Genomic DNA, 26,212 nt, shown 5'->3' with positions numbered 1-26,212 from the left:
GTAGAGCAGGAGACGGAAGGCCTTCCTTGTAAACTGCGTGTCTCAGCAACGTATGAAAAAGTCTGCCCTCGCTGTGTTCGCTGAAGTTTCTTGTTTTTCTTTTCCCTTTGGTTCGATCTGGAAGCATTTAAGAAAACAGACTCCTCCGTTCAAACCACGATAATAGTGCTTGCTGAAGACAGATAATTCTTGACAGAGCAATATTTCAAGCAAATCTGTCAATACAAGGCAAACACGTATATAGTCAGGAGCTATGAAAAACGAAACACCGCTAGTCTTCCTCGACCTCTGATAATTCCTCCACAATTATATTCTCCACGACATGGTTGGAATTGCTTCTTTTTTTTTCGTACAAGACCATTAACATACTCTGCCTCAGAGAAATTCCCTCGTGGTCCAGGGAGTCGGCGCTTCCACTGCCATGGCCTGGGTTTGATCCCTGGTCAGAGAACTAAAATACCGCAAGCTGAGATGCGTGGCCAAAAAAAAAAAAAAAAATTACCCTGCCTCAGAAATCTACACTTGGCACGGAGAATTAAGTAAAATCCACACGTGTGAGCAACTGTTCAAGTGACTGCTTACATGAGTTGTTATGAGTTAGAACTTTAGAACAAGCAAATACTAACACATATTTGTAGTTAAACAATGTCCTGACTTGCCTGACAGAACCAGGTGTGATTACGATTCCTTTACTAGTAGGCGAATGTTTTCTAACATTGACTTGAACTTGACCGTTGATGCTTCCAGGGGGAAAAAACAGAACGTGTATTGAATCTTTTACTGTCCTTAAATGACCTGATGGACTATTACATCCAATAGACAGACCTCTGGACTACTTAACCTTAGAGAATGTGCATAGGAACTGGCTGTTTTTTAGCCACTGTTAAATGGAGAGGAGAAAAATTGACATGACTACGATACATCTGAGGCAAGAGATGAATTTTACAGAACTAGGTCGGAGATATTCTCCAAATGCTAAAATGTAAGTAGCCTTTGAAATTCAGAACATATCTGAGCATCCCGGTTTTCCTGCCCTCTCTCCCCTTCCTGACGCGATCACTCTTGCTCTCTGCCCGCTGGCTGGCTTCCCTCTCTCCCTCCCTTTCTTTCCCCATATCCCCCCCTCATTTATTTATATATCTCTTTGTTTCTTCTCTTCACTCTCCTTCTTTTTTCTTTTTCATGGGCAAGATATTTTAAAGCCCTAGAAATGAAACTGAAATGCACTAGTGCCTGGTCACAGCCCCCGTAGGGATTAGCTGTTTAGATAAGGAAGGAAACAGCCCATTCCCTGCCGATGCATTTGTGCAACGGAAACAGGTTTTTCTTGTCACTCCTCTGCTGGGTGTGTCTGATGTGTTTTCCACTCCTATCTCGTCTAGACAGAAGTCAGCTTGCACCACCCATCTTCTCAGACAGCTTTGTGAGTCCATAGCAGTCCGCTTACTCAGAACCCACATGCGTCTGTCATAGCACCTGCTCTGGCCTCCTTTTTTGACGGTCCGACTTTACCCTGATTGCATCCTTCAAAGACCAGCGTCGGGGGCGGGCAGGGCCCAGAAGACTCCTTCCACAGCTGTCTGCGCTCAGGTCCTGACTCAGCTGTGTGCAAACAGCCACAAACTGTATCGTGTTACTGCTATAGCACCGTCTCATGGCACGCAAAATCGAAACTCCAAAGACCAACGTGTCTTACCGGTTGGGGTACGGTAGCCGTAAAAGTGCGGCGCCCTGACTTTCAACGTGCGCCACCAGGGCCACCCACCCTCCTAGATCTTGGAGAGTGGAATCTGTGCTTTGGTCCCGTGAATCACGATGTGAAATAAATTCTAGTTTAAACGTCCTGAGGTGCTGAGCTGCAGGAGGGCGACGGTGCAGAGGTTTGATCGCGACTCCAGGTTAAGGTTGTGGAGCAAACGAAAGTGGGCTGGGTAGAGCCTGTGGTTCCCCAACAGTGCGGCAAGGCGCCCTGGAGGCCACACCATCCGGCAGAGGTGCTGGAGGTGCTGGCGATTTTTGACAAACCCAGTGACCCTTGACGTCTCCCAGGGGAGACTGCCGGCTTGAAACAGTTCCAACGTTACATCACTCTCCGTTCTCTTCTGGGACGTCATATCTTTGTGAAACTGAGTTTTTGGTGTGTGTGTCATAAAAAGCAAGTCCCACGTGAAAATCAGGTGGGCTGTGAAAGCAGGCCGGCTGGGTCCCATCTGATTCAAGGAGGGATTGTGCCCTCCCAGCAGATACACACAGCCATCAGTAAGTGATTGTGGTGATTTAAGAATAAAATGTTGGTATTTTTCCTTCCATTTATACGTATTTTTTTAACACAGTAACTAACTTGTTAAGACCTAAACATTATTACGTTCTTTAGAAAGAACTGCTTAACAAAGGAGGCTATTCAGTATATCTTTAGGTTTTGGAGCACCGTAAAAAATGACTGAGACACTTAGGGTCTCGTGAACCCAGAAGGTTTGGGGAGAAATCTCTGGGGAGAGAGGGAAAGGCACCAAGACACCAAAAGGAAGACTGTGTGTCACTGTTGGAACCCTGAGATCTGTGTGCCTCTGCCCCGCCCCCCCAAACTGGCCTCTAGAAGGCCAACCTGGTGGAGACCGAAGGGCTCATTTCTGGGTGATGGCAACATCCCAAGAGAAAAAAAATCCATCCGTAATGATGCGGGACTTTCTCCAAGACAGAGGCCGTCTAGATGACACCCAGGGCAAGGCCAGGGCGAACAGCCGCTCTCGGAGCCATGTCGGCCAAGAAGAGATCAAAGGCGTCTGAAGAAACCTCCCTCTGGGATGATACAGGAGAGCGTGAGCAACTCCCCAAAAAGCAGCCTGGAGGAAACAGACTTGCAAAGAGAAGAAGATGTGAAAACAAAGCAGCGCTCTCGTCGGAGGGGTAAGAAAATCAGCGCACCCAAGAAGTGAAAATAACGTATAAGCGGGGAGGAGAGGAGAGACTTCAGAAAACAAGGAGTGCTTGCAATGAAGAAGCTGGTAGCAGAAATGAAAGTTAGGAAATGTCTCGCCAAGTAGGAGAAGAAGGCAGAGAAGGGATGTAAGAGACAAAAGGTAAGAAAAGTAGATGGTAGAGACCTGCCCCGGTAGACTACACCTTCGTAAGTAGGATTCCAGGAGGAGAGAACAAAGGGGAGAGATTATCAGTGAAATTTTTTTTTCATTCCCCAAACGGAAGGATATCAGTTTCCAGATTGAAAGGACCCGCTGAGAGCACAACGTATGAAAACACACGGACAGCGGCGTGCACCGCTGTGAAATTCACAACATCCAGGACGAGGCCATGATTCTCCCTGAGTCCAGAGAGGAAGCACCAGGTCACAGCAAACTAACAGGATCAGAGTGACCTAGGACTTCTCGGCAGGCTTACTAGGCACACAGACAGCGAAGCAACGCCTTCCAGATTCTGGTGTAAAATGACCTCCAACTCCATAAGGAGATGTGGTCAAGATTTTTCAGAGTTGCAGGGTCTCAAGGATTTTCCTCCACAGCTTGTCTGTAGGGTGTGCTCCCTGCAGCGAGAGAATTCACCGGCCAGAGCGGGATGTGAGCACAGGAGCATGACAGCAAATGCAGCCAGAGGCTGGGGTCCCTGGAGGCACGGCTGCACATCCATGTGAGACAAGGACAGACACGGCAAGGCATTCACCCCTGAGGGCTCAGGGCCGCCGCCCATCTCCTGCCCTGACAACAGACGGTTGCTGGTGAGCTGACCCCAGGTCGCATAGCTGCTTGGCCCGGCCTGTCACTGCCCGCCGGGTCAGTTGGGAACACTGTTACCGCCCACGGAAGTGCTCTGATTTCACCTGGTGCTCAGGTCTGGAAGTTGGCCATGTTGAACTTAAAAAGAGGGATTTCGGAGACGCAGACACCACCAGTGATTCCTCCCGGCTGTCCAGTTCCTACCCATGCTTAGCCCCTCCAGGTACCCACCGACCCATCCCCGGGAGCCCCAGATTTCCCAGGAAACCCCGTGGCCTTGCCCACCCCTTACCCCTGGGGGCTTTGGTAAATGTTTGGGGAAGTTGAACTTTTTTCTGACAGTGGGAAGGTGGCCTTTTTTTTTTTTTTAACATCTTTATTGGAGTATAATTGCTTTACAATGGTGTGTTAGTTTCTGCTGTATAACAAAGTGAATCAGCTGTATGTACACATATATCCCCATATCTCTTCCCTCTTGCGTCTCCCTCCCACCCTCCCTATCCCACCCCTCTAGGTGGTCACAAAGCACCGAGCTGATCTCCCTGTGCTATGCAGCTGCTTCCCACTACGTTAGGTAGTGTATATATGTCCATGCCACTCTCTCACTTCATCCCAGCTTACCCTTCCCCCTCCCCGTGTCCTCAAGTCCATTCTCTATGTCTGCATCTTTATTCTTGTCCTGCCCCTAGGTTCATCAGAACCATTTTTTTTCTTTTTTACACTCCATATATATGTGTTAGCATATGGTATTTGTTTTTCTCTTTCTGACTTACTTTACTTACTTACTTCACTCTGTATGACAGAGTTTAGGTCCATCCACCTCACTACAAATAATGCAGTTTCGTTTCTTTTTCTGGCTGTGTAATATTCCATTGTATATATGTGCCACATCTTCTTTATCCATTCATCTGTTGATGGACACTTAGGTTGCTTCCATGTCCTGGCTATTGTAAATAGAGCTGCAGTGAACATTGTGGTACATGACTCTTTTTGAATTATGGTTTTCTCAGGGTATATGCCCAGTAGTGGGATTGCTGGGTCATATGGTAGTTCTATTTGTAGTTTTTTAAGGAACCTCCATACTGTTCTCCATAGTGGCTGTATCAGTTTACATTCCCACCAGCAGTTCAAGAGGGTTCCCTTTTCTCCACACCCTCTCCAGCATTTATTGTTTCTAGAGTTTTTGATGATGGCCAATCTGACCGGTGTGAGATGATATCTCATTGTAGTTTTGATTTGCATTTCTCTAATGATTAGTGATGTTGAGCATTTTTTCATGTGCCTATTGTCCATCTGTATGTCTTCTTTGGAGAAATGTCTATTTAGGTCTTCTGCCCAGTTTTGGATTGGGCTGTTTGTTTATTTGATATTGAGCTGCGTGAGTTGCTTATAAATTTTGGAGATTAATCCTTTGTCAGTTGCTTCATTCGCAAATATTTTCTCCCATTCTGAGGGAGAATTCTTTTCATCTTGTTTATGTTTTCTTTTGCTGTGCAAAAGCTTTTAAGTTTCATTAGGTCCCATTTGTTTATTTTTGTTTTTATTTCCATTTCTCTAGGAGGTGGGTCAGAAAGGATCTTGCTGTGATTTATGTCGTATAGTGTTCTGCCTATGTTTTCCTCTAAGAGTTTTATAGTGTCTGGCCTTACATTTAGGTCTTTAATCCATTTTGAGTATATTTTTGTGTATGGTGTTAGGGAGTGTTCTCATTTCATTCTTTTACATGTAGCTGTCCCATTTACCCAGCACCACTTATTGAAGAGGCTGTAGGTGGCCTTTTCTTTACACAACAAGATAAATGCTTGTTAGTCAGCCTTTAAAAACTAAGTGAAGTAAGTCAGAGAGAAAAAGACAAATATCATAGGATATCACTTATACATGGAATCTAAAGAAATGGTACAAATGAACCTATTTACAAAACAGAAATAGAGTCACAGATGTAGAAAACTTACGGTTACCAGGGGGGAAGATGGGAAGGGATAAAATGGGAGATTGAGATTGACATATACACACTACTATGTATAAAATAGTTGACTAATAACGACCTACTCTACAGCACAGGGAACTCTACTCAATACCCTGTAATGGCCTATGTGGGAAAAGAATCTGAAAAAGAGTGGATAGGGCATCCCTGGTGGCGCAGTGGTTGAGAGTCCACCTGCCGATGCAAGGGACGCGGGTTCGTGCCCCGGTCCGGGAAGATCCCACGTGCCGCGGAGCGGCTGGGCCCGTGAGCCGTGGCCGCTGAGCCTGCGCGTCCGGAGCCTGTGCTCCGCAACGGGAGAGGCCGCAACAGTGAGAGGCCCGCATATCACAAAAAAAATAAATAAATAAATAAAAAAAATAAAATAAAAAAGAGTGGTTATATGTATATGTATAACTGATTCACTAGCTGTACAGCAGAAACTAATACAACATTGTAAATCAACTATACTATAATAAAAATTATTTAAAAAATAAACACTAAAGAACACATTTTTGAAGGATACATACATATGTGGTAAACATATAAGGAAAATCAAAGGAGTGATTATCTCTAAAGCAGAAGGAAGATTCAGCCGGGGAGAGCGTATAGGGCATTCTACAGTATAGGTCATCTTTTTTTGCTTAGACTTATTGATGGGTATGCAGGGTTTCATTTCATTGTTACTCCTTAAACTGTGCATTTTTGTTGAAAATTTTTTTTATTGAAGCATAGTTGATTTATAATGTTAATTTCTGCTGTACAGCAGAGTGAATCAGTGATACATATATATAGTCTTTTTCCATCATGGTTCCTCTCAGCATATTGAATCTAGATCCCTGTGCTCTACAGCAGGACCTTGTTGTTTATCCATCCTGTATGTACTGGTTTGCATCCGCTAATCCCACACTCCCGGTCCATCCGTCCCCCAACCCCCTCCCCCTGGGCAGCCACAAGTCGGTTCTCTATGTCCATGAGCCTTCAACTGTGCATTTTAAATATCTTTCTCTCTATATGATACAGTTTGAAGTTTCTAAAAATCCTTTATAAAAATTTATACAAGCCTTACAGTTACCCACACTGAATCTCATCTTGCTGATTTTAGCCCAGAGTCCTTTTTTATTAGTTGTGTTAGCCAAACCATGTGGTTTGGAAGGTAAAAGCTGGATTTTTTTTTTTTTTTTTTTAAGCTAGGCTGGCTCCCAAACGGGGGAAAAAGAAACCCGTGAAGGAAGATGTGTATGAAAGTGTTCCCTCATTGCCCACAGGACTTAGTAATATTTTCCCTGCTGTTTCATCATTTTCTGTCTCTGCAAACAAAATGGTTTTGTTTGTATTTAACCAAGAGTTCAGCACGTCCAAGAACTTGAATGAAATTTGGGGTTAACCTCTGAGAGATATTTAGGTGATTAAGTAATTTTTAGGTAACTTGAGAAAGCAGAATTTACCATCAGCAAAAATGGTTTCCAATTTACTAACTTATTGTATGCCCTCAAATCAAAAGTCACCAGGTAGGAAAATTGGATTAAAAAGGATTGTACTTAGAGTTATTAATAACTTTAAATTTTTGCATTTTTTAAAGGACAGTTTTTTAATAAAAATAAGTGAGCCTCTAATTCCCTTTATTTGAGGCAAGCAGTCACTTCCTGACTCCCATCCCTCACCAAAATGTACTTCACGGATACCTTAAGGTCTTTGTTCGAATAAGATGTTACTAGATGAAAATTCAGTGCTGCAGCTGGGCGCATCTCCTATCCTGCTGGCTTCCTTCATCCCTGTAATGTCAGAGCCATCCAAGCTGAGACGCTCCTTTCTCTCAGCAAAATGTGAGCCTCTTGTCACTTTTGGATGAAACTTTCCAAGAGAAGCAAAGCTGAACAACTTTTAGGGCACTGGACTCACGTTTTATCTAGTGAAAGTCCCTGAGACATAGCAGTGTCCGAAGATCACCGAAAGCACTGGCCAGTGCTTTTTTATTCTTGCTTTTTTCTTCCATATGTATAGACTGCCCGGTCGGTCATCAGCTCTATGCGTGAATCTACCTCATTTTATGCAGCAGAAGTGTTCCTGAAAATTCATAGAAAATGAAGTGAGTTCAGTCAGATTTGAAACATGCAATCTTTTCATTCTCAAAAGGGCCCTCAGGAGGAGAAGGAGCAACTGTATAAACAAGCTCAGGTTTTCTGAAAATGGCACAACTTAAAAAAAATAATCAAAATTGTCGATAACATAAGAAGACACTCTAAGCGTTGGCTAGATCATCACTCCAAAGCCACTTTCAATGATCCCTGCTGGATAAGTTTTTTTTTTTTTTTTTCCCTTTTGTGGTACGCGGGCCTCTCACTGCTGTGGCCTCTCCCGTTGCGGAGCACAGGCTCCGGACGCGCAGGCTCAGCGGCCACGGCTCACGGGCGCAGCCGCTCTGCGACATGTGGGATCTTCCCGGACCGGGGCATGAACCCGTGTCCCCTGCATCGGCAGGCGGACTCTCTACCACTGCGCCACCAGGGAAGCCCTGGATAAGATTTTCTCCTGATTTAAAATGTAGGTTCAGGGCACAGAATTGTATTAACCGTAAACACAGTGTTCACAGGGAGTGTTCTCAGGCATCGAGAACAATGGCATTTCTCTGCGTCTCCAGAAAGTCCATCTTTCCAGGCTGAGAGAAGAGCATGCGTTCAAGAGCATCAGCCCTGGCGGGACAGTGGCGGGAGGGAGGGGTCAGCCACGGCAGCCGACGGCCCCAGGCTCCCCGCAGCATCCTCTAAGGCGGAGCCCATCTCCCAGAGGACAGCCAGGATGGGGGGGGGTTCTCCCCAAATCTCGACAGACTGGGCCGTTCCTTTCTTCTCCCACCGTCATGGCCACGGGACAGTGTCCTCTGGGCTGGGCTTGCAGCCTTCCAGTGTATCTCATATATTGGAGGACACACAGCCCACCCACTTGGGCAGATGGGTTTCTAGTGAGTTACTTGGATAGTGAGAGTAATTCAAGTGTTCAGATCCAGGAAACTCCTTGTTTCCCATCTTAAATCTTCTATTACTTCATTTCACATTGGGCTCCTCATGTCCTGGACCAGGAAAAAATGCAGAACAGCTAAGAGGCCTTGTGCTCGAGGAAGAAGGGGCTTGTGGGGGATGGGGTGTGACCATCAGCATTTTGGCCTCAGCATTGATTAACCATGACCTTGAGAGGATCCCTTCGGGACCTTGGGCCTCACTTGAAGAAACAAGCAACTTGGGCTAGTCCACATACTGTCCCTTACAGCTGTAATATCCTGTGCTTTCTTGACCCTCCTCTGGTTAAGGACACTTCTAACTCATCTTGTAGCCATATGTATTCAATTTAAAATTCCCAGTCCCCGTGGCCTTTCCAGATACATCTCACTTTCCCAATGATTCATCTCACGTGGAGCTCTGACTTGAATTATTTCCACACTTTATTTCTCTTCGATTGAGAAGCCTTGAACTGTATGCAGTAAACTCAGAAGCACACAGGGTACCTTAGGGTACCTTCCTTCATGCTCTCTGTCATCCTGTCATCTTCCTTCGGTTCAGTGAGCCTTTTTATCAGTAATAATTGTGTGCTTTAAATGTATTCAAGCCTTGGGACTTCCCTGGTGGTGCAGTGGTTAAGAATCCACTTGCCAATGCAGGGGACACGCGTTTGAGCCCTGGTCCGGGAAGATCCCACATGCCGTGGAACAACCACGCCCGCGAGCCACAACTACTGAGCCCATGCGCCACGACTACTGAGCCTGTGCTCTAGAGCCCGCGAGCCACAACTACTGAACCCGTGTGCCTCAACTACCGAAGCCTGCGCGCCTAGAGCCCGTGCTCCACAACAAGAGAAGCCACCGCAGTGAGAAGCCCGCGCACCGCAACGAAGAGTAGCCCCCGCTCGCTGCAGCTAGAGAAAGCCCGTGCGCAGCAACGGAGACCCAACACAGCCAAAAAATTTTTAAAAATTAAAAATTAAAAAAAATAATGTATCTCATGCTTTTACCTGCAAACTCTTTTCTTAATATGCCAAACACCTCAGCAGGATTCCTTGATAGTTTTTGAGCCAGGAACTCTGGTGGGTCCGACAGCGCCGTGTTTTTAAGCTGTGGATCATGACCCATGAAAGTGGGTGGCAACCACCACTAGTTTAAAATAAAATAGACGAGAAAATGTGTAGTAACCAGAGTTTTCCCACTGTTTCTAGCACAGGAAGTCTTCAAGGATACCATTCTTTCAAAAAGAGAAAATAATTTTGTTTGTTTGAAACAAGACAACGCATTATTAAGAACTCAGCCTATCTTGTCATTGAAATCAATGCCCACGAGCTGTCTTGGGACATAAAGGAAGACTCACTTTCATTTTATCTATCGTTTAATTGGTTCACCTTTGCGTTTATTACTTTTCTTGGTATTTAAAAATTGACGTGTAATTTTCATAGACAAAAACGTTTGTATTAGAAGGTAGGACTTTTACGCACAGTGAACACTTTGCCCTCCCAGTGTTTAAAACGTAAAATATGTTTGAGGAGAAGTTTGCTAATTTTCATTACTGATGTTTGACTCCAGGGGAGAGGCATTCCTCTAAATTCTGAAAAGCTTGCCCTCAGGGCTGTCAGAGAAGGAGCTTGGAAGAGAAGCGTTGCCCTCATCCTGGTCTGTCGGCTCTTGAAAGCATGGCGGCCCAGACATCGGTGGCTCCGGGTGGCCACCCGTGTCCCTAATCCTGAGGGTCAGCCGCTCAGCTTAGCCCCAGTGGGGCACCCGACCTGGCCCGCCCCGGCGGGCTCACTCCAAGGGCTGTGGCCGGCCTCCAGGTTGGCAGGGACGAGCCGGGTGGTCTCAGTTGTTTTGACCCATCTCTGCTCGGGGGCCCCTTTCTCCAGCCCCACAACCTCCGTCCCTGAGGGCTTCAGCCGGGCTCCCAGAGATGGAGCAGAGCGAGAGGGGAGCCGAGGCTTTGGCTCAGAACAGACATCACTCCCATCGCTTCCGTGCTTAAAACAGCCGTCGGGCCCACCGGGACCCCAGGGCTAGGGAAGGGGACGGGGCTGCCGCGGGGCCTGGATGCGGGAGGGGATAACTGCAGCCATGCCTACAAACAATCTGTGGTACGGGGTCTCCCGTGGCCCCCATAATGTGCGAATACTCGGCAGGCTGTGTGGGAGTCAGAAGTATATGACTTTTCTCAACATTTACCAACACAGTCACCTTACGTTACTCGTACAATCGTTGAATTTAGACAATCGTTGAATTTAAAAATAGTTACTGCACTCCCATAATAATACATACGTACATACATTAATTAGAAATAGCTAATACATTCTAGATCGAGCTTCTTCTTAGTGGAACAGCTAACAGTTCCTGGCGACAAAGCATTTGCCGCGCGCCAGGCGGCACCCTAAGAACAGTGTGTATCATGTCGCAGGAGTAGGTGGTCAGGAGGAGCGTGGAGTCCGGAGCCCATCTTGGTTCAGGTTGCTGCTCATGAGCTGCGTGACTCTGTGTAAATCGATAAGCCTTACTGTGCTTCATCTTTCCTGTCTATATCCGGTGCTGCTAGTGTTACCTAGTGCCTGAGAAGGGCTTATGTGACTGTCAGCTGTTGTCACGGTTACCGTCATCACCCCTCACAGTAGCCCTGTGACGGTTGATTTATGAGTCATGATTCATAAGGTAGGTTCTAGTATTATCTCCATCTTCTAGATAAAGGGCACTGAAGTTCGGGGAGGTGGACCAAAGTCACAAAAGCCCCACGGGGCAGCGCCCTCATTCAAGTCCCGGCAGCTGGTCCCAGAGTCCGGGCTTTGCATGCTACAGAGCATGGCCGCACTGTGTAACGGTAGTTTCCAGAATAATTGTCTGCAGTCAAACACTTCCATGTTATGTTCTTTTTTTCCCCATCGTCAGCTTTTCAGAGAAGCTTGATTTTCCCCACCAGTGGCTTTTCAGGTGAGCAGCTACATTGTAGTTGAAAGGCCTTCCATGACCGTCAACCAAGCTAGGCGGGAGCTGGCGTCTTCCGCGTGCCTAGCGCAGAGGCACACACTTCGCAAACTTCTTGTGTCCTCTACACAGATACACTCATGAGGTATATGTCATCCCTGTTTTATAGGTGAGGGAACCAAGGCTGATGAAAAATCACAAAGAATGAGTCTTACTCCAGAGCTTTTGCCGCTAGGTTGAACGGCTAAATTAAACGTCAAGAGATTCTCTTGTGACTCCTTCGTAAAAGGACCCTATCATAATTGCTACTGAATTTGCTTGTTTTAGAAAGGCAGAGGGTCTGGCTCCTTTGGAGCAACTGTGTGGTTGCCCTCTGCTGAGTTACTCTGTTCTCTTCTTTCCAGAGGAGATCTGCACCCTCGTTATAGCAGAGACGTTCCCCGAGGACGCCGGGATCTTCACGTGCTCGGCGAGCAACGATTACGGGTCAGCGACCAGCACTGCCCAGCTGGTGGTCACCTCAGGTATGCGAGGAGCGAAGGGTTGACGGGTCCCCGCGGCAGAAGGACCCACCCGGGGGACTGCTCAGCCTCCGGGAATGCTTTGCCCCCGGGGTCATCCTCACAGCCAGGGTTTCCTCACGAAACAGAAGGCTGGGGTGGGAGAGGGCGAGGGGAAGCGGAGATGAAAACCCAGAGGTGATGATGTAGCAGCGAAACACACGTGGGACTCTTCCTTCAGTCTTGGGATCTTGGTCTCGGAAACAATGCGATGGCTGCCCGAGGGCCTCCTGCTGACCCAGAACTATGCTCAAACCAGTGTCGACCGGGTCTGGAGATACTGGCGCAAATCAGTCACCGTTCAACCCACTAGATTAACCTAGAGGAGCTGTAAAGATCTTAGAAACCAGATTTCATTGAGACTGGACGCCTATGAAAAACTAAAGGAATGTATTTTATTATTAAAACCAACATTCAGAAATATCTGGGCAGTTTTTTAAACTCAAAAACTTACTGCTAGGGAAAGCAACCTGAAACAGTTCTTTTCCTTTATTTCTTTGACCTTTAGTTAACTGTTTTCTACTATTATTAATTAGCTTTACCTCGTCTTTACGGCCTTACTTCTGTTGTTTGTCTTACAATGGTTTTTAAAATACCTCTTTGGCCAAGCCCAGTACGGGGCACCATGGTTAGGAGGCAGTGAAGACACAGCCGAATTGCACCTAGATTTCTCTAGAACAGGGAGAACTCGTGCTAGGGCGTGGCAGAGACACAGACAAAACCAGTTTAGGGCTGTAGTGGAGAATTAGTGCTTTTTCATCTTCATTACGAGGAAAAACATAAAGTTCACCTTAACGGGACAGCAGTTGATAGGAATGAGGGCTCTAAGTGTTAACAGGAAACTCTGGGGTCATGATCAGAGCTCCAGGGAGGACCCCAGTATTTTGATTTTGAGTTGAAGATGGTCCCAGCAAATGGCCACAGCAAGAGTGCAGCACTCCAACCACGCGGCCAAAACTCTGGGCTCCGTGTCCGCATGGCAGAAATTCACATGCAGTGGTTCCCATTTTCCTCGGGGATAAATCTGCTCTAAGGCCAAACATAAGAGCTATTTTTGAGCTTTCTGTTTGCCTCAGTAGGCATTCTTTCTAGCTCTGCTGGACTCTGGGCAAGGCAAGGAATACAAAGATACTCTTAAGACGCGTTCAGGCCATTGACAGTAACAAGCAAAACTTTCTTTTGTACCAAGTTACAGCTGGTGTCAGTCATGTGAACCGGAAAAAATTATCCGTGAGATTGTAAGACATTTCCTTTAGACTCAGAGCTTCACTTGGCTTTATGATGGATGAATGAATGAGTGAATGAGTGAATACCCATTGCCCAGCACAGAAAACCTTTGTAGCCTACACTAACGTCAGCAAAGCTCCGTCAGATCCATGGGCTGAAATGCAAGAAGGCAAAAGCATCATTAGTTGATACTGTTTGTGTTGTCATTTTTTTTGATGCTGTTTGTGTGTGTGTGTGTGTGTGTGTGTGTGTGTGTGTGTGTGTGTGTGTGTTTTAACCAAGTTCTATCTTTAGCTCTTGTTTGAAATTTGTTAAGGAATTGGTAGCTGGTCTCCCAGCTGGTGGGCCATTCAGGAAATGAAACAGGTGCAGTGAAATCAAGCCTGGGGGAACCAGGCCCCCCCTCGACATTGCCCCTTCAACAGCTAACTGGACCCTGGGCTCCCAGGCTGTCTGTGACGGTGGGAAGGGGCTGTGGATCATGGGCATATCACAGTGTCTTCCCCCTGTCCCCTCCCTCAGCCAACATGGACACCTGCGGCTATGACTCAGCCAGAGAGGCCAGCAGTGGCTGCTTCCAGCCCTCCCCGCTGCCCACTCCAATCTGGGAGACCGCCTCTTTCGAGTTGGCTTCCCAGAAACCAGCTGAGATCCAGCACGTGACCGGCCCAGTGTTCGGGCGGAGCCTGGCGGCCCTTCAGTTCAATCCCACTGCGGAGAGGGAAACCAACGGCGTCCACCCGGGCCACGGAGTGAATGGACTGGTGAACGGCAGGGCTGATGGTGGCAAAGCTCTTCCCAGCGCGGCTGTTCTGCTGTCACCCGCAAAGGAACCCCCGCCTCTGCTTGCCAAACCGAAACTGTGAGTACTCCCGTGCGGCTTGATGACACCGTGGTACTTGTGCTGAACTGCCTCTGTCGCCAGGGAAACCGTTTGGCCTGGGCTCCACCACGGGGCGGGCGGCCCCTCCTGCGGGCGAGTTGTCCCGGGCTGGCGTGGCCTTGCTACCGAGTGGGGTCCTTCAAAACTATAAATGACACCCCAAGGTAAAGAAGGTAAACGAGAAGCTTGGTCAAGTCCGCCTTTCGCTCAGAACTGTAACTGGTTTCAGCTGCGCACATATCTGCGCCTGGTGCAGGCTTCCGAAGTACACAAGTATGTCGCCCTCCCCAGAGGGGGTGGGAAGGGGCTGCGTTGAGCTGTCTATTAAAAGCATTTCCAAATGTTCCGCAGTTAAGAACCGGTAAGGAAGTCCGATACAGATAAGCACGGGAAGCCTGAAAGCGGAGGAGGGCGGTTGCGGGTGTGGACCCCGGGGAAGGAGTGAGTGCAGAGCGCCCTTCCCGGCCCGGCCCGCTGGGCTTTGGGGTCCGCGGAAGGCACGTTTCCGCCGATACCACCTTCGTATTTGCTTTCCATGATTTTGCGTGCGCTGTTTCCACTGGCGCCGCACCGGGGATGGTGGTGACGATCGGAGCTGTCACGGTGTCGGAGAGGAGGAGTCAGTTAACAGAACAGACCTCGGGTCACTGCCCTGATGGGGGTCGGTGGAAACGTCAGCGTCACATCAAATGTGTACATAGTCGACGCGGCCGCGTTTCCTTGAGAATGAATTCTCCAGGATCCGGCAAAGCACCCTGCGTTTCCCCGTGATGTCCGAGCTTTGTGGTGTGGGGCAGGAAGGATGGCTTCAAGATAGGAGTTACTTACTCTTTGCTCCCCTGGTACTGAGCAGGCTGCTTTATTCTCCCTTCCATCAGCTCATTGGGGAGAATAGGTAAGGTATCCAAGCTAGAATAATATCTTATGTCCGTACATCACTTTATTGTTAGGCGATTATATGAGCATTATTAGACTGATAAAGTAACAAATCATCCAGACAGATGCCTTAGGTTAACAGATGGGCGGGCAATTTTATAAGAGTAAACTCCTTGACACTCTTGTGTTGCAGTTTCAGAAGTCGCTCTTTTACTACCCCGCGTTTTGTAGGCGGCGGGGCTGCTAGGTTTGTGTACGGTAGCGAGTGTTCCATACCTAGACTGCAGGCGGGCTGAGATGCTGGGCCGATCGCAGGAGCTCCGAAGTGGCAGCCTTGAAAGAGATTTGTACTCTCGTAGCTCCAACCCGCTGAATGAATCGCCTCTGCTGACTACCTTTAGCTTTGCATCTTGAAATATGTATTTGCGGTGCTTTTAATGAAATAAGGGACCTGCCCTCCTTAGCGAGAAAGGGCGGGGTGTCCGCTGCCTGGGCCCGGGCTGGGCTCTCAGTGAGGTGTGTCTGCCCTAATGGCTCATGAAGTGAGTATAAATCACAGGAGAGCAAACAGGAGGGGCTGTTAACATAACTTTGCAGCCCTCCTCATCTCAGGAGTTTGAACCACTCTTCAGCTTTGAGCTGGACTTTAGGTGAGGTTAGTGTCTCCGGGAGGGTGGGGCGTTGTCTGTAAAAGGCGGACAGAATACTTGGATGGTTTTTAAGAGGCTGTGGAGCTTACACACAGGTTTGAAGAGTGACATCATGATCTGTTTCTTAGTCAGGTTTTCAGTGTAAAGTAAAATACAGGGAAAATGGATTTCAGTGTTTAAATTCCCTTCCTGTGGAAATACGGTGAAACCTGGTAGCTTAGAAATAACATTGGTAGTAGCAGGTTTTCCTGCTGCTTTTTTTTTTTTCAAATCTTTATGTGTTTAAATATATCCTTAGAGCATCACGTCATGATTTTCAGATTGTATAATTACCTGCCAGTTACTAGGTAGGAAATAATATGTGATTGACACTTTCAAAATATATATCAATTTTAAAATTTCTGTATGAATTGCAATCCTCTTTTGGATTTTGTTTTAATGACAAAGTAAGTGCATGCTCGAGGTGACAATTCAAACAAGACAGAAGTAACGCGGTGACCAGCGTCATGGTTTGATATGAGGACTTCCACTCTTTCTTTGTTATCGTGGTCTTTTCCGAAAAAGTTTGCTCATTGTTTTAGGAGTTGTATCCATTGGTAGGAACGCCATCGAGTGACATCTGCAAATCATGTAGAATGACATCCAAGGCATTGACGATTAATGTCACTGCCAGGTAAACTTCCTATTCATGTCTACTTCCCTTCATACATTGGGGAAGAATGAAATTTCGAGTCTTATGGTTGACAGTGGGGAAACTGGTGCCCTTGAATCTTTTTTCATCGGCCCATGATTTTACTACTTTTCATAAAAAAAGGAGAGGCTTCTATTGGGGGGAGTTTTATGGCATTTCATTCATCTGAATCATTTGTAAGCAAATAGGAAACAATTAGGAGGGGACAAATAATAGGAATTTAAATATTTCCTCTTAGTAAATGAACCTGAAAAGGGTGTCTGATTTGTCAGATTCCTGAAAAATTACCATTGTCAGAAGGAAAATCTCTTTGCATTTTTTCCTCTCAAATAGCTCACTATTTATTATGGAAAGGGAAAAAAATCAGACGAAACAGAACGGTAGAAAGGTCCTGAATTCCCTTCTGCAGCAAAAGGCCCTCCAACCGAAATCCTCACCAGGCGTCCGGCCGCCCTTCCAGCCCCCAGCCGCATCTGTGCTCCTGGCCCCTGGTCGCGGGGTCCACGTCCACTCCCATTCGCGCAGCTCTCGGTGTCTTTGGCTCAGACACCACCCCTCAGGTGTGAGTGAGCTAGGCATGATGGGATGTGGGCCACTCAGTGAGTCCCAGGTGCCAGACGCAAGGCACTGTGGGCCAGAGGAGCACTTAAACGCCACCCAGGAAGGAGTTCACCTGCGAGAGTTGTTCGTGTGACTTGGCGTCGGACACGCAGCACCGTCCACCGCAGTGCAAAGAAGAGAAGCCACGTGCTGCTGAAATCGTAGTTCTCGTCAGAGAAAAAGAGGAAGGAAGGAACATACGCCTAGCTTTTGTGAGCTGTTTTTTATATTGTTGTCCTTGTTCAGGGCACACCAGCTAAGTCTGTTGCCGCCCCCTCTCTACAAATGATGCTCGAAGATTCAAAATAAATACACAACTCTGTTTGTTAATAGGAAATAAAGTCCCAAGAATCTTTTGTTCTTGCCAAAACATAGTCCCTGGAGGACATGGGTCTGCAGGGTCTCCAGGATTAAACCCTGGAGGGAAACTTTGGAGCCAGATTGAACAGGTGCTTTACAGGTCCTGTTCTCCCACTAAGCTCATCTCGTCAGTGAGGCCAAGCAGTATGGAAAGACCCGTATGCTGTTTTCAAACCCCATTTCTTGCTTCTTTGCTATTCGTCCTCCGTCTTCTGGAAGAAGTAAGATGAGGCATCCAAGAGGGTCTGGCTAGAGGGGAGGCCGTGGGTAAGTCCCTGCACTGGACACAGGACAGCTCAGCGGCTGAAACGGTGCCAGACACCTGCCCCAGCCCTCAGAGCCCAGGCCCTTGGATGGGAGAACGATCCTGAAGTGCTCACAACACGGCCACCTGCTCCATCAACGGCCAGACAAGGTGTGGGTGCACCTCCCTTTGCTCCTGTTCTCCCAGCTCTCTCCTCCCTCGGCCGCTAAAGAAGACATGGTGTCAGGAGTTCCCACCTGGAGACGGTGAAACGACTTCAGGCTGGATCAGGCCTCTCAGAGTGGCCACGTCTCAGACCTCTGCGTCTCTCTTCCTCCTTTCTCTTGCTCCCACCCTGAGAGAGCTGGTTATTCCAGCAATGCTTGTCTCAGGGACCGGGGCAGGTCCTATAAACTCACCGCTACTTAGGTATCGGGTTTTACGTGTCACCTCGTGCAGTTCGGCCCTGACATCTGCATGGTGCTGAGCGGTCGTGAGCCCGGTGAGAGACCAGAGGAGGAGGAGAAGGGGAGGATGCTGGAGAGACAGGAGAGGAGGGCGCAACCCGGACCGCTCTCCCCTCAGGGGCTCAGCCGAGCCGGGCTTGCTGTCTCTGGGAGCCCCCTGTGGTCCCGTGCGCGCTCCTAGACACTCAGAGGGGCACAGGGGCTCCCCTTCCTGGAACGTTCGCTCCCCGGCATGTCCTGCCCGCTGCTGAGGGCGGCTGCTCCTGGGCTTCCCAGTTGCCACGTCCCCCGGGGCCCCCAGTCCAGAGTGGCCCCCAGCCGTGCCCAGTAAGCCACACCCTCTGCTGTCTGCACAGCACGGAATTATTTCTGATAGTTGCTTATTTACTTGCATGTTGCTTTGGGCGTTGCTCTCCCCCACTGTTACAGCGAAAGACCTTGACTGTCTCTTCACTGCCCTTTCACCGGGTCCTGCGGCCGGACAAACAATGAACCCCCAGAAAGATTTGAATGAATGAAGCAGAACAGAGCCATAAAGAGGAAGAGAAAGGTCTCCCACGTTTAGAGCAACCCCACTCATTGTGCTTAACTTTGACCCCCATGTACTGTGGGATTGCTACTTTCCAAACCCACCAATCCCAGAGGTTTCCCACTTGACAGTACTTCCCAGCTGACACCCTTATCCTGAAAGCTGAATGAGTACGAAGGATTAAATAAGAATCCCATTGGCTAGAATTACATTAGAAAAGGACGTCCAGGGTACTTAATTTGGGAGGCTTTTCAATTCCTTTCTCCTTTCTTCCGTGTTCTCCTTTTATGAAAGTCTGACTTTAAAACGTTGTAGAAAACTATGAGACGTTTGGAAAAATGAGGGGCCCGTCACTCTCCTGTCCACTCCCCACTGGCTGGAGGACAAGCAGACTCCTGTTCAAGGTATGTGAACTTGACATGTCAGCACCCCATCTGATGCAGACGCTAGATGACGGGCCGAGGGCTTCCGGGCAGCTCCTCCCGTCCTGTTTATGTTGGACGCGGCCCAAGCCCGGGTGCGGCGCGGTCAGTGTAACTGGGAGTGTTTTCCGTCTTTTAACCTCTGCTGGTTGGGGTTCAAGGTCCCACTCTGTGACTGTTTGACATTCGAATACCGATGGTCTCTTAGGTTCTATCCTAGGTAAAGGCTTACCTGCTAGGTCTAAACACACACACCAAGCAAGGAGACGATAAGCAAAACAGTTGAGGTCACGGTAAGAACCAAAGGTCAAAGACATGACCTCTCCCAGCAGTTGTGAAGAGGTCCTTCTTTTAAAATTAAAAAAAAAAAAATTTTATTCATTTGGCTGCTGCGGGTCTTAGTTGCAGCTCGCGGGATCTGTAGTTGCAGCACGCGGGGTCTTTTAGTTGCGGCACGCGGGATCCAGTCCCCGGACCGGGGATAGAACCCGGGCCCACTGCATTGGGAGCGCGGAGTCTGAGCCGCTGGACCACCAGGGAGGTCCCAAGAGGTCCTAAGATGTACAGAAATGTCCGGAAAATCTAGCTCACGTGTCATTCCCTGACTCTTGACGAGTGTCTGCAGTGTTCGGTGACGCTGGCACCCAAGCCACGAAGAGGAAGAAGACAACGGTGTTACCTTTGAGTGCTTTTTGACCGCGTGCTGCTCAGGTCACACTGGCAGGAACAGACACAACTCTACACATCTGTCGGCGTCCCGCGGACGTGTGGAATGACCTGTCCCTAGGGTAGAGTCCGTGTGATCCAAACGCCTTCCCTTCCCAGTTGGGTGTTTGGAAGACAAGCCGCTCTGCTTCTGATTCCGAAAGCCTAATAGGCACCGGCTTCCATTTCTGGTTGAATGATTTTCATTGTCTGCTGGGTCTAGTCAAAGAACGAAGCAATTCAGTGACAGCGGAAGCACAAAGTATAGAACCAGAAGGGTTTTCAAAGTAATATTCGGACAGAAAGATGGGGCCGAGAGAAGTCTCTTCAATTTGTTATTATACAGTCGCAGGCACGCACTCATCCGGGTGTTTATGGACCGTGGTCCGAACTCTGAAGCACCTGGCCATGCGCACGTGGACTCTCCGTGATAGAATATGACGATGGCTTTGAGGGCCAGTGTTGCTGTTGAATCACCTCGAGGCAGCCCCTCCCAGGAATGCCAAGTCCAATGAAGGAACTTCCTGAAGCTTAAAGCTTTTCACGGGGGAGCGACATCTCCATGTATCCTTCCTCATGGTTTTTTCACGTCACTATTGGCTCTGACGCAGAGTCACATTCTTGCATGTTAGGATACGAGTGCTCTGCTTTGCTAGTCTCTCGGTGAGTGTAAAGTTTTAATTATATTTCCTGAAGAAGCTCGAGTCCTTCTTTTTATGGCCGGTAGCCTTATTTGGTGTGTCTAAAATAGAGGTGAAAATACTTACAGATGATCTACATATTTTTGAAGTAGTTCTCAGCCACCCAGAGGAAATGCCAGGTATTCATCTCAGACATTGGGTGCTTTCCGTGAAGGAGTAGCTGATGACGCAGTCTCTCTTCAGTGTGTCCGTCTCATCCGGCCGAAGCGCATGTGAGGGCCCCTCTGGTGATTACAGCGTAAGTTGAAAAATGTAGTCCCTGCTGGGTAGAGACCTTTTCTTTTTTAAAGGGGGAGCCACGTATGAACTACATGCCCAGAGATCATGCTAAAAATCCGTCCAAATATTAACAACAGCGTGTTAAGCAAAAAATACTAGAAGCAAAATGATATATGGAGCTGAAGACTAATTTTATGAAAAAGGTGAACCATTTCAACCAACTGAGATGTGTATTACGTGGGAATTCCCTGGCCGTCCAGTGGTTAGAGCACTCGGTGCTTTCAGTGCTGTGGGCCCGGGTTCAATCCCTGGTCAGGGCACTAAGATCCCACAAGCCACGCGGCCAAAAAAAAGTAAAATAAAATGTATGTTATGTGTTAGAAGGAAACACACCAAATGTTACAGCTCTCTGCGTGGTGTGCTATTGAGCAGACTCTGTTTTCTGGTTGACCTGATTTTCCAAGTGAATTTTCATTAGTACAGGGTTCTTACTTTTAAGGATGCAAAGTGTTATTTTACAAGAAATAAGCCCTTGGCACCCTGTCTCTCCCATCCTTCCTTCTCCATTCAGCCTCAGTCCGGTGACCACCGTACTGAGCACAGCTGATGCAGAAGGTTCTGGCCCTGCGAGCTCTTGCCCCCTCCCCCCCGCCCGGAGCCCCCCTCTCCTCCTAGATGTCAGGGGCTTTGGGATTCCACCTGGGCTTTGACAACCCATCCTAGAAGACCCTCCCCGGAAAACGCCTCATATTCCAGAGTGACGCTGCTCCTGGTACACGGTCTCCACTCCCCCAAACCCAGCCCCTTTCTCCTGTTGCACACCTTAGGTGTTGGGATAAAAGTAACGGGAGTAATAAAAATTAATTAAAAAAAAAAGTCGGGCTTCCCTGGTGGCGCCGTGGTTGGGAGTCCGCCTGCCGATGCAGGGGACGCGGGTTTGAGCCCCGGTCCGGGAGGATCCCACGTGCCGCGGAGCGGCTGGGCCCGTGAGCCGTGGCCGCTGAGCCTGCGCATCCGGAGCCTGTGCTCCGCAGCGGGAGAGGCCGCGACGGTGAGAGGCCCGCGCAATGCAAAAAAAAAAAAAAAAAGTAACAGGAGTAAGATAACTTTTCATTTTAAGGCCAAAAATAAGCCAAATAGTTTAAAGACCAATGTTTAGCGGATAATGCATACAAGGCCTTGCACAGAAAGTAGGATGAGACTTTCCCCTCAGAAGCATCAGTGAGGGAGAAAAGATACGAGAAGGAAAATTGAGGTTCCAAGTCAAATGACAATATTATCAGTAAAATACCTGCTGAAAGCGGGAGCGGAATTGTGGTTAGTGGGAGATGAAGAGAGAAAAAGGCTGAAGACGGCAATGAGAAAGGGTAAGGAGTTCCAGGACCGGTGCTGTGTATCTTGCAGAAATGGTGAGAACCCGTGGGAAGTTGGAGACTGATCCACGTTGGATTCAGTGACTGTGGTCTCAGGACTTGGTTCCAGCCATCCTCGGCCCCCTGAAGGCAGACGCGATAGCACAGCATCCCCACACGCCAGTACCACCAGCTGTGTCCTTGTGGGGTCAGAAAGGGAAGCAGATTAAGCCGGATCGGGGCGTAAGGGGAAAAGAGATCGAGCTCAAGAGAATGGAAGTTACACCAAGAATGAAAACGACTCAGAGGGTGAGATGGGAGAACAGGAAAAGGGGACAGAAGTCGTGACCCCAGAGAAGACTGTGAACGTTCAAACCCTTAAGCAAGAAGGAACTTCCGCGCAGTAGAGGAAAGCCAGCGGTGTCTGAGTGGCCAGTGGTAGTGGAGGTCAAGGTCACAGGAGTAGAGGAGGCGGTCAGGGAGCCATGAAGTGGGCGCTTGAAAAAGGAGCATTTACGTGGACGATATGGCCGAAGGGGGTGGCAGGAAACCACATGCTACGAAGTAGTGAGGCCATCGGCAAAGTGAGGACGTGACCAGGGTCGTTGGTGAGAAGCAGGGGAGAGGGAGTGTGACGCCGGAGCACGGAGACGGAAGGAGAGGCCGCTGCCCGGGGGCGGTGGCGGGGCTGTGCTGAGAGTGCACGGGGGGTCCGGGACCCTGCAGGACTCTCCTCGCTCAGAGGAGGCCACGGTGACGTTAGTAACGTCCTCAAGGACATCCAGCTTCCAGTCAACACGGAGGCATCTCCGAGGACGCTGAGGAGGTGGGGTGTTGGGCAGAAACAGAGAATCGCACAGATAATCCCGTAGACGAGGGGCCTGGGGGCAAGGGGAGAAGGGAGGGCCGGTTTGCATCAGAGGAGGTGGGTGGGAGGGCAAGGATGTCACAGCGCCCTCGGGACCACCTGCTGGCGTTTCACAAGGAGCAACCGAGGGCCTGTGTAGTTAGAAGTGGGAGCCATTTCTGGTATAGTCTGTACTTCTTTGTTTGGCCCTGCTTACTTCGCTCCCACTGGAGCACTGGGATCTGTTCTGTAGTTACTCACCTCTCCTGTCCAAGGAGGGCCTTCAGCTGGGTTGTTACTGAACAAGCCTCTTTCCTAGATTTTGATATTTGAAAACAATCGTTTAAGAACAATTGAGCTAAGGCTCATGAGTCTGTAATCCAAATATACTGGGTTTTAGTTTGTGTCTACAACTTGCACTATGAGAGAATTTATTTCTGTCTGCTGCATGCTGAAGTACGTTACCTTGCCCATTTTTTTTTCTTTTTGTTACCATTGATTTCTTTTTCTCTGTGAATGTGTAAGTCCTTCATTCAGATGCAGCCATCACCTAATGGTGAAAACATTAGTCACAGGGAGGCTTTATCTGAGTTGGTTCCTCTGACATGTGCAAAAGCAGACCGTTCATAACCTAAGAATGCCTGTTTCCTTACATGACTAAAGTTATGATTACACAAACCTTGCGGATAGCACTGGAATCAATGTTGGTTTTTGAAAACCTTTTCCATATGTGGCAGGGAATTAGATATTCTTTCGTTTGGTTTTAAGAATAAGGTACATATTAAATGAGTTGGATAAAATAGATTTCCATGAAACACGTTGGCTGGATAATCACGCTTAAATTGAGACACAGATTTGCTCCATTACTCAAAAGGAATTAGATGTTCTTTCATTTGGTGTTAAGAACAAGGTACATAGTCAACAAATTGGATAAGCTATGTAGATTTTCATAAAACACATTGGGTGCATAATCACGCATAAATTGACACACACATTTGCGCCATTATTCAAAAGGAAACTATAAATGAATTGCAATCAGGACCTCCACCTTTGCTGTACGAAGTTCACGTCTTCTGACCCCCGGACGCCGAGGTTCCCACGAGGAAAGTACGGGCACCTCCTTCTGTCAAGGCTGTTAGGAGGATACACAGTGTTTGTCAGGGTTTTTCCTGAAGTTCCGGGGAAACGCCTTAGTAAGTAAGAACCTTTAGTTAGGGTCGGTGTCTCCGTTCGCGCCGTTTGCTAGAGCTCACTTCTCTGCCCCAGCTCGACTCAGAAACCCTGGAGCGTGCTTGCTCTGTGCCTGGCTCCGTCTCACAGTGTCCTGCGGATCCGGGTTTTTATGTCCGTGGAGTGGCGGGTGTTTCCTCTGTAGGCGGCCTTTGAGGGACCCCAGCTGTGGGCCTCCTGATACAAAGCTAGTAAAACCGTGGAATCACTCACATCCTCTCCAAATGTTTTTACTTCACTATGCATGTCAGGAACCGCAAGGAGTAGGTCCAGCTCTCTGGCCTCCTCTTTTTTTCTCAGAGGAGTTTATAAATCGGTCAGATATGGGTAATTATATGGCTCGGCTATCATTTCAAACTTTCTGCTTTCCTCGTAATTGCCATTAAATGTGAAGGTTTTGAAAGATTTCTGGAAAGACCACAAATTTTTTTCCCGTCCTTGTTTGTTTCTTTGTTGGAAAATAGTTCCCGGGTCGTCTGGTTTCGGGGATGTATCATTATATGTAGTACCATTTGTAGGGGAAAAAAAAAGCTATGAGATATGGCCCGAGTACAATGCAGTGCAAAGTAGAAATGTCTTCTGTAGTTTCTAAAATGGAGTTTGTAGCTTGGACCCACAAGTAGTTTTGGTCATGGGGGCGACGTCTCGCTCCGGGTGATTGTGTTTCCTGTGTGGTATCCGCCTCTCCTTCATAGCAGTTGTTTTCTTCAAAGGGCGTCCTCTAAATCAGATGTGAAATGTTCACATTTATTTTTATTCTGTCACAGAGGAGAGGGTTTCACGGTGGGACCTTGTAGCATAACAGCAGGAGTTTCGCTTCATGTGTGTTCTAATTATTCTATCTTAAAATAGCAGAATTATGTTTGGTCTTGTCATTACTATAACAGTCTGATACCAAACAGCTGCCTTAGTGGAGAGAAAGATAATAAAGAATTTTTAATTTTTACCAAAAAATAGCAGAGGGAGGTTTCTGAAAGCAGTTCGATGGCCCCTGAGTGTCCATTGTCTGAGAAGTTGATTTCTGCTGAGGACCTCTGCTCCCGTGTTCACCGTGGTATCACCTACAGGGAAATGCGCGTGTCCTGATTCTGCACATAACAAAGGGCCAAAGGCGGCTTGTGTACGGCAGAGTTCTGTTTTGCACGCTTGGTGCCAGTAGGAAGCAACCTCAGTGGACTGGAATTCCTACAGTTGGAATGGACTGGGGAAGGGGCATCTCTTCAGTGCCGTCTCGGCTCCGGGCCCTTTCAGTCGGGACAAGGGGAGGCACCTTGGAAACAGATTCTAGAGCCTGGGGCCCACCTGGCCGTTCCTACCTTAGCTCTGCGTCTCAGGCTGCACCTCCCCTGCCGTCTTCTCCTACCCGACCATCTTGCAGGGACTGAGGCAGGCAGGCGAGGACGCAGACTTCCTCCTGGACCCAGCTCAGGCCCCCAACATATAGACGTGGACTGGCGTGGAATGAATGGGGCTACGCGGGGTGCAGGCGGACGGGAGGCATCGCAGACAGCTCCCAACCGGGAGTGTTCGGGGAGGCGGTCCTGCACGGCTGGGTCTGTGTCGGGCCTTTGGGTGGGGGGCTGGCCTGAGTTACATGGCTGATTTCTTAAGAGCTTGGCCTCTGAAAAGTGACTAGAAGTTGCCCTGACACGATGAGTATCTGTAAACAGATAAAGTTTTGGATTCCTCTCTTTCTCCCAAGTCCTTATCAGTCTGCAGTGTACCCTCCACGGAGTCTAGAACAAAGTAATTTATTTAGGGTGATAGGAGCAAATAACCAAGTCCCTCCAGCTGACTGCATCCCACTTGGTTATGAGCGATCTGTCATTTATTCTGGATTTATTCCCAGATCAGTGAGTCATTTTTCCCCCTGGTGTCAAGTTTCCTCCGTGATCTATTTTCACATGAAATTGATAAACATCGACTTTGGGGGTCTTCTTTATTAAATGTTTCTCTCGAGCTATAATTGACATATAACACCATGTTGATTTAAGGTGTGCAGCGTGTTTCCAAT

At 48.2% G+C, this 26,212-nt stretch overlaps 1 protein-coding gene across 9 annotated transcripts in view; it reads left to right on the top strand.

Annotated features, from left to right (window-relative positions):
* Nucleotides 1-26,212, top strand: part of PALLD (palladin, cytoskeletal associated protein) — a 391,482-nt gene that overhangs the window by 187,486 nt on the left and 177,784 nt on the right. For all 9 annotated transcript variants that reach the window (XM_059071515.2, XM_067040076.1, XM_059071514.2 and 6 more), the window contains 2 exons: nt 12,040-12,159; nt 13,945-14,284. In XM_059071515.2, the coding sequence (XP_058927498.1) occupies nt 12,040-12,159; nt 13,945-14,284 (460 nt within the window). The remainder of the gene's footprint in view (nt 1-12,039; nt 12,160-13,944; nt 14,285-26,212) is intronic.

This window comes from Kogia breviceps, chromosome 8 (genome assembly GCF_026419965.1).
Source record: "Kogia breviceps isolate mKogBre1 chromosome 8, mKogBre1 haplotype 1, whole genome shotgun sequence".
NCBI lineage: Eukaryota > Metazoa > Chordata > Mammalia > Artiodactyla > Physeteridae > Kogia > Kogia breviceps.
This window is presented reverse-complemented; position numbering and strand designations above follow the sequence as displayed.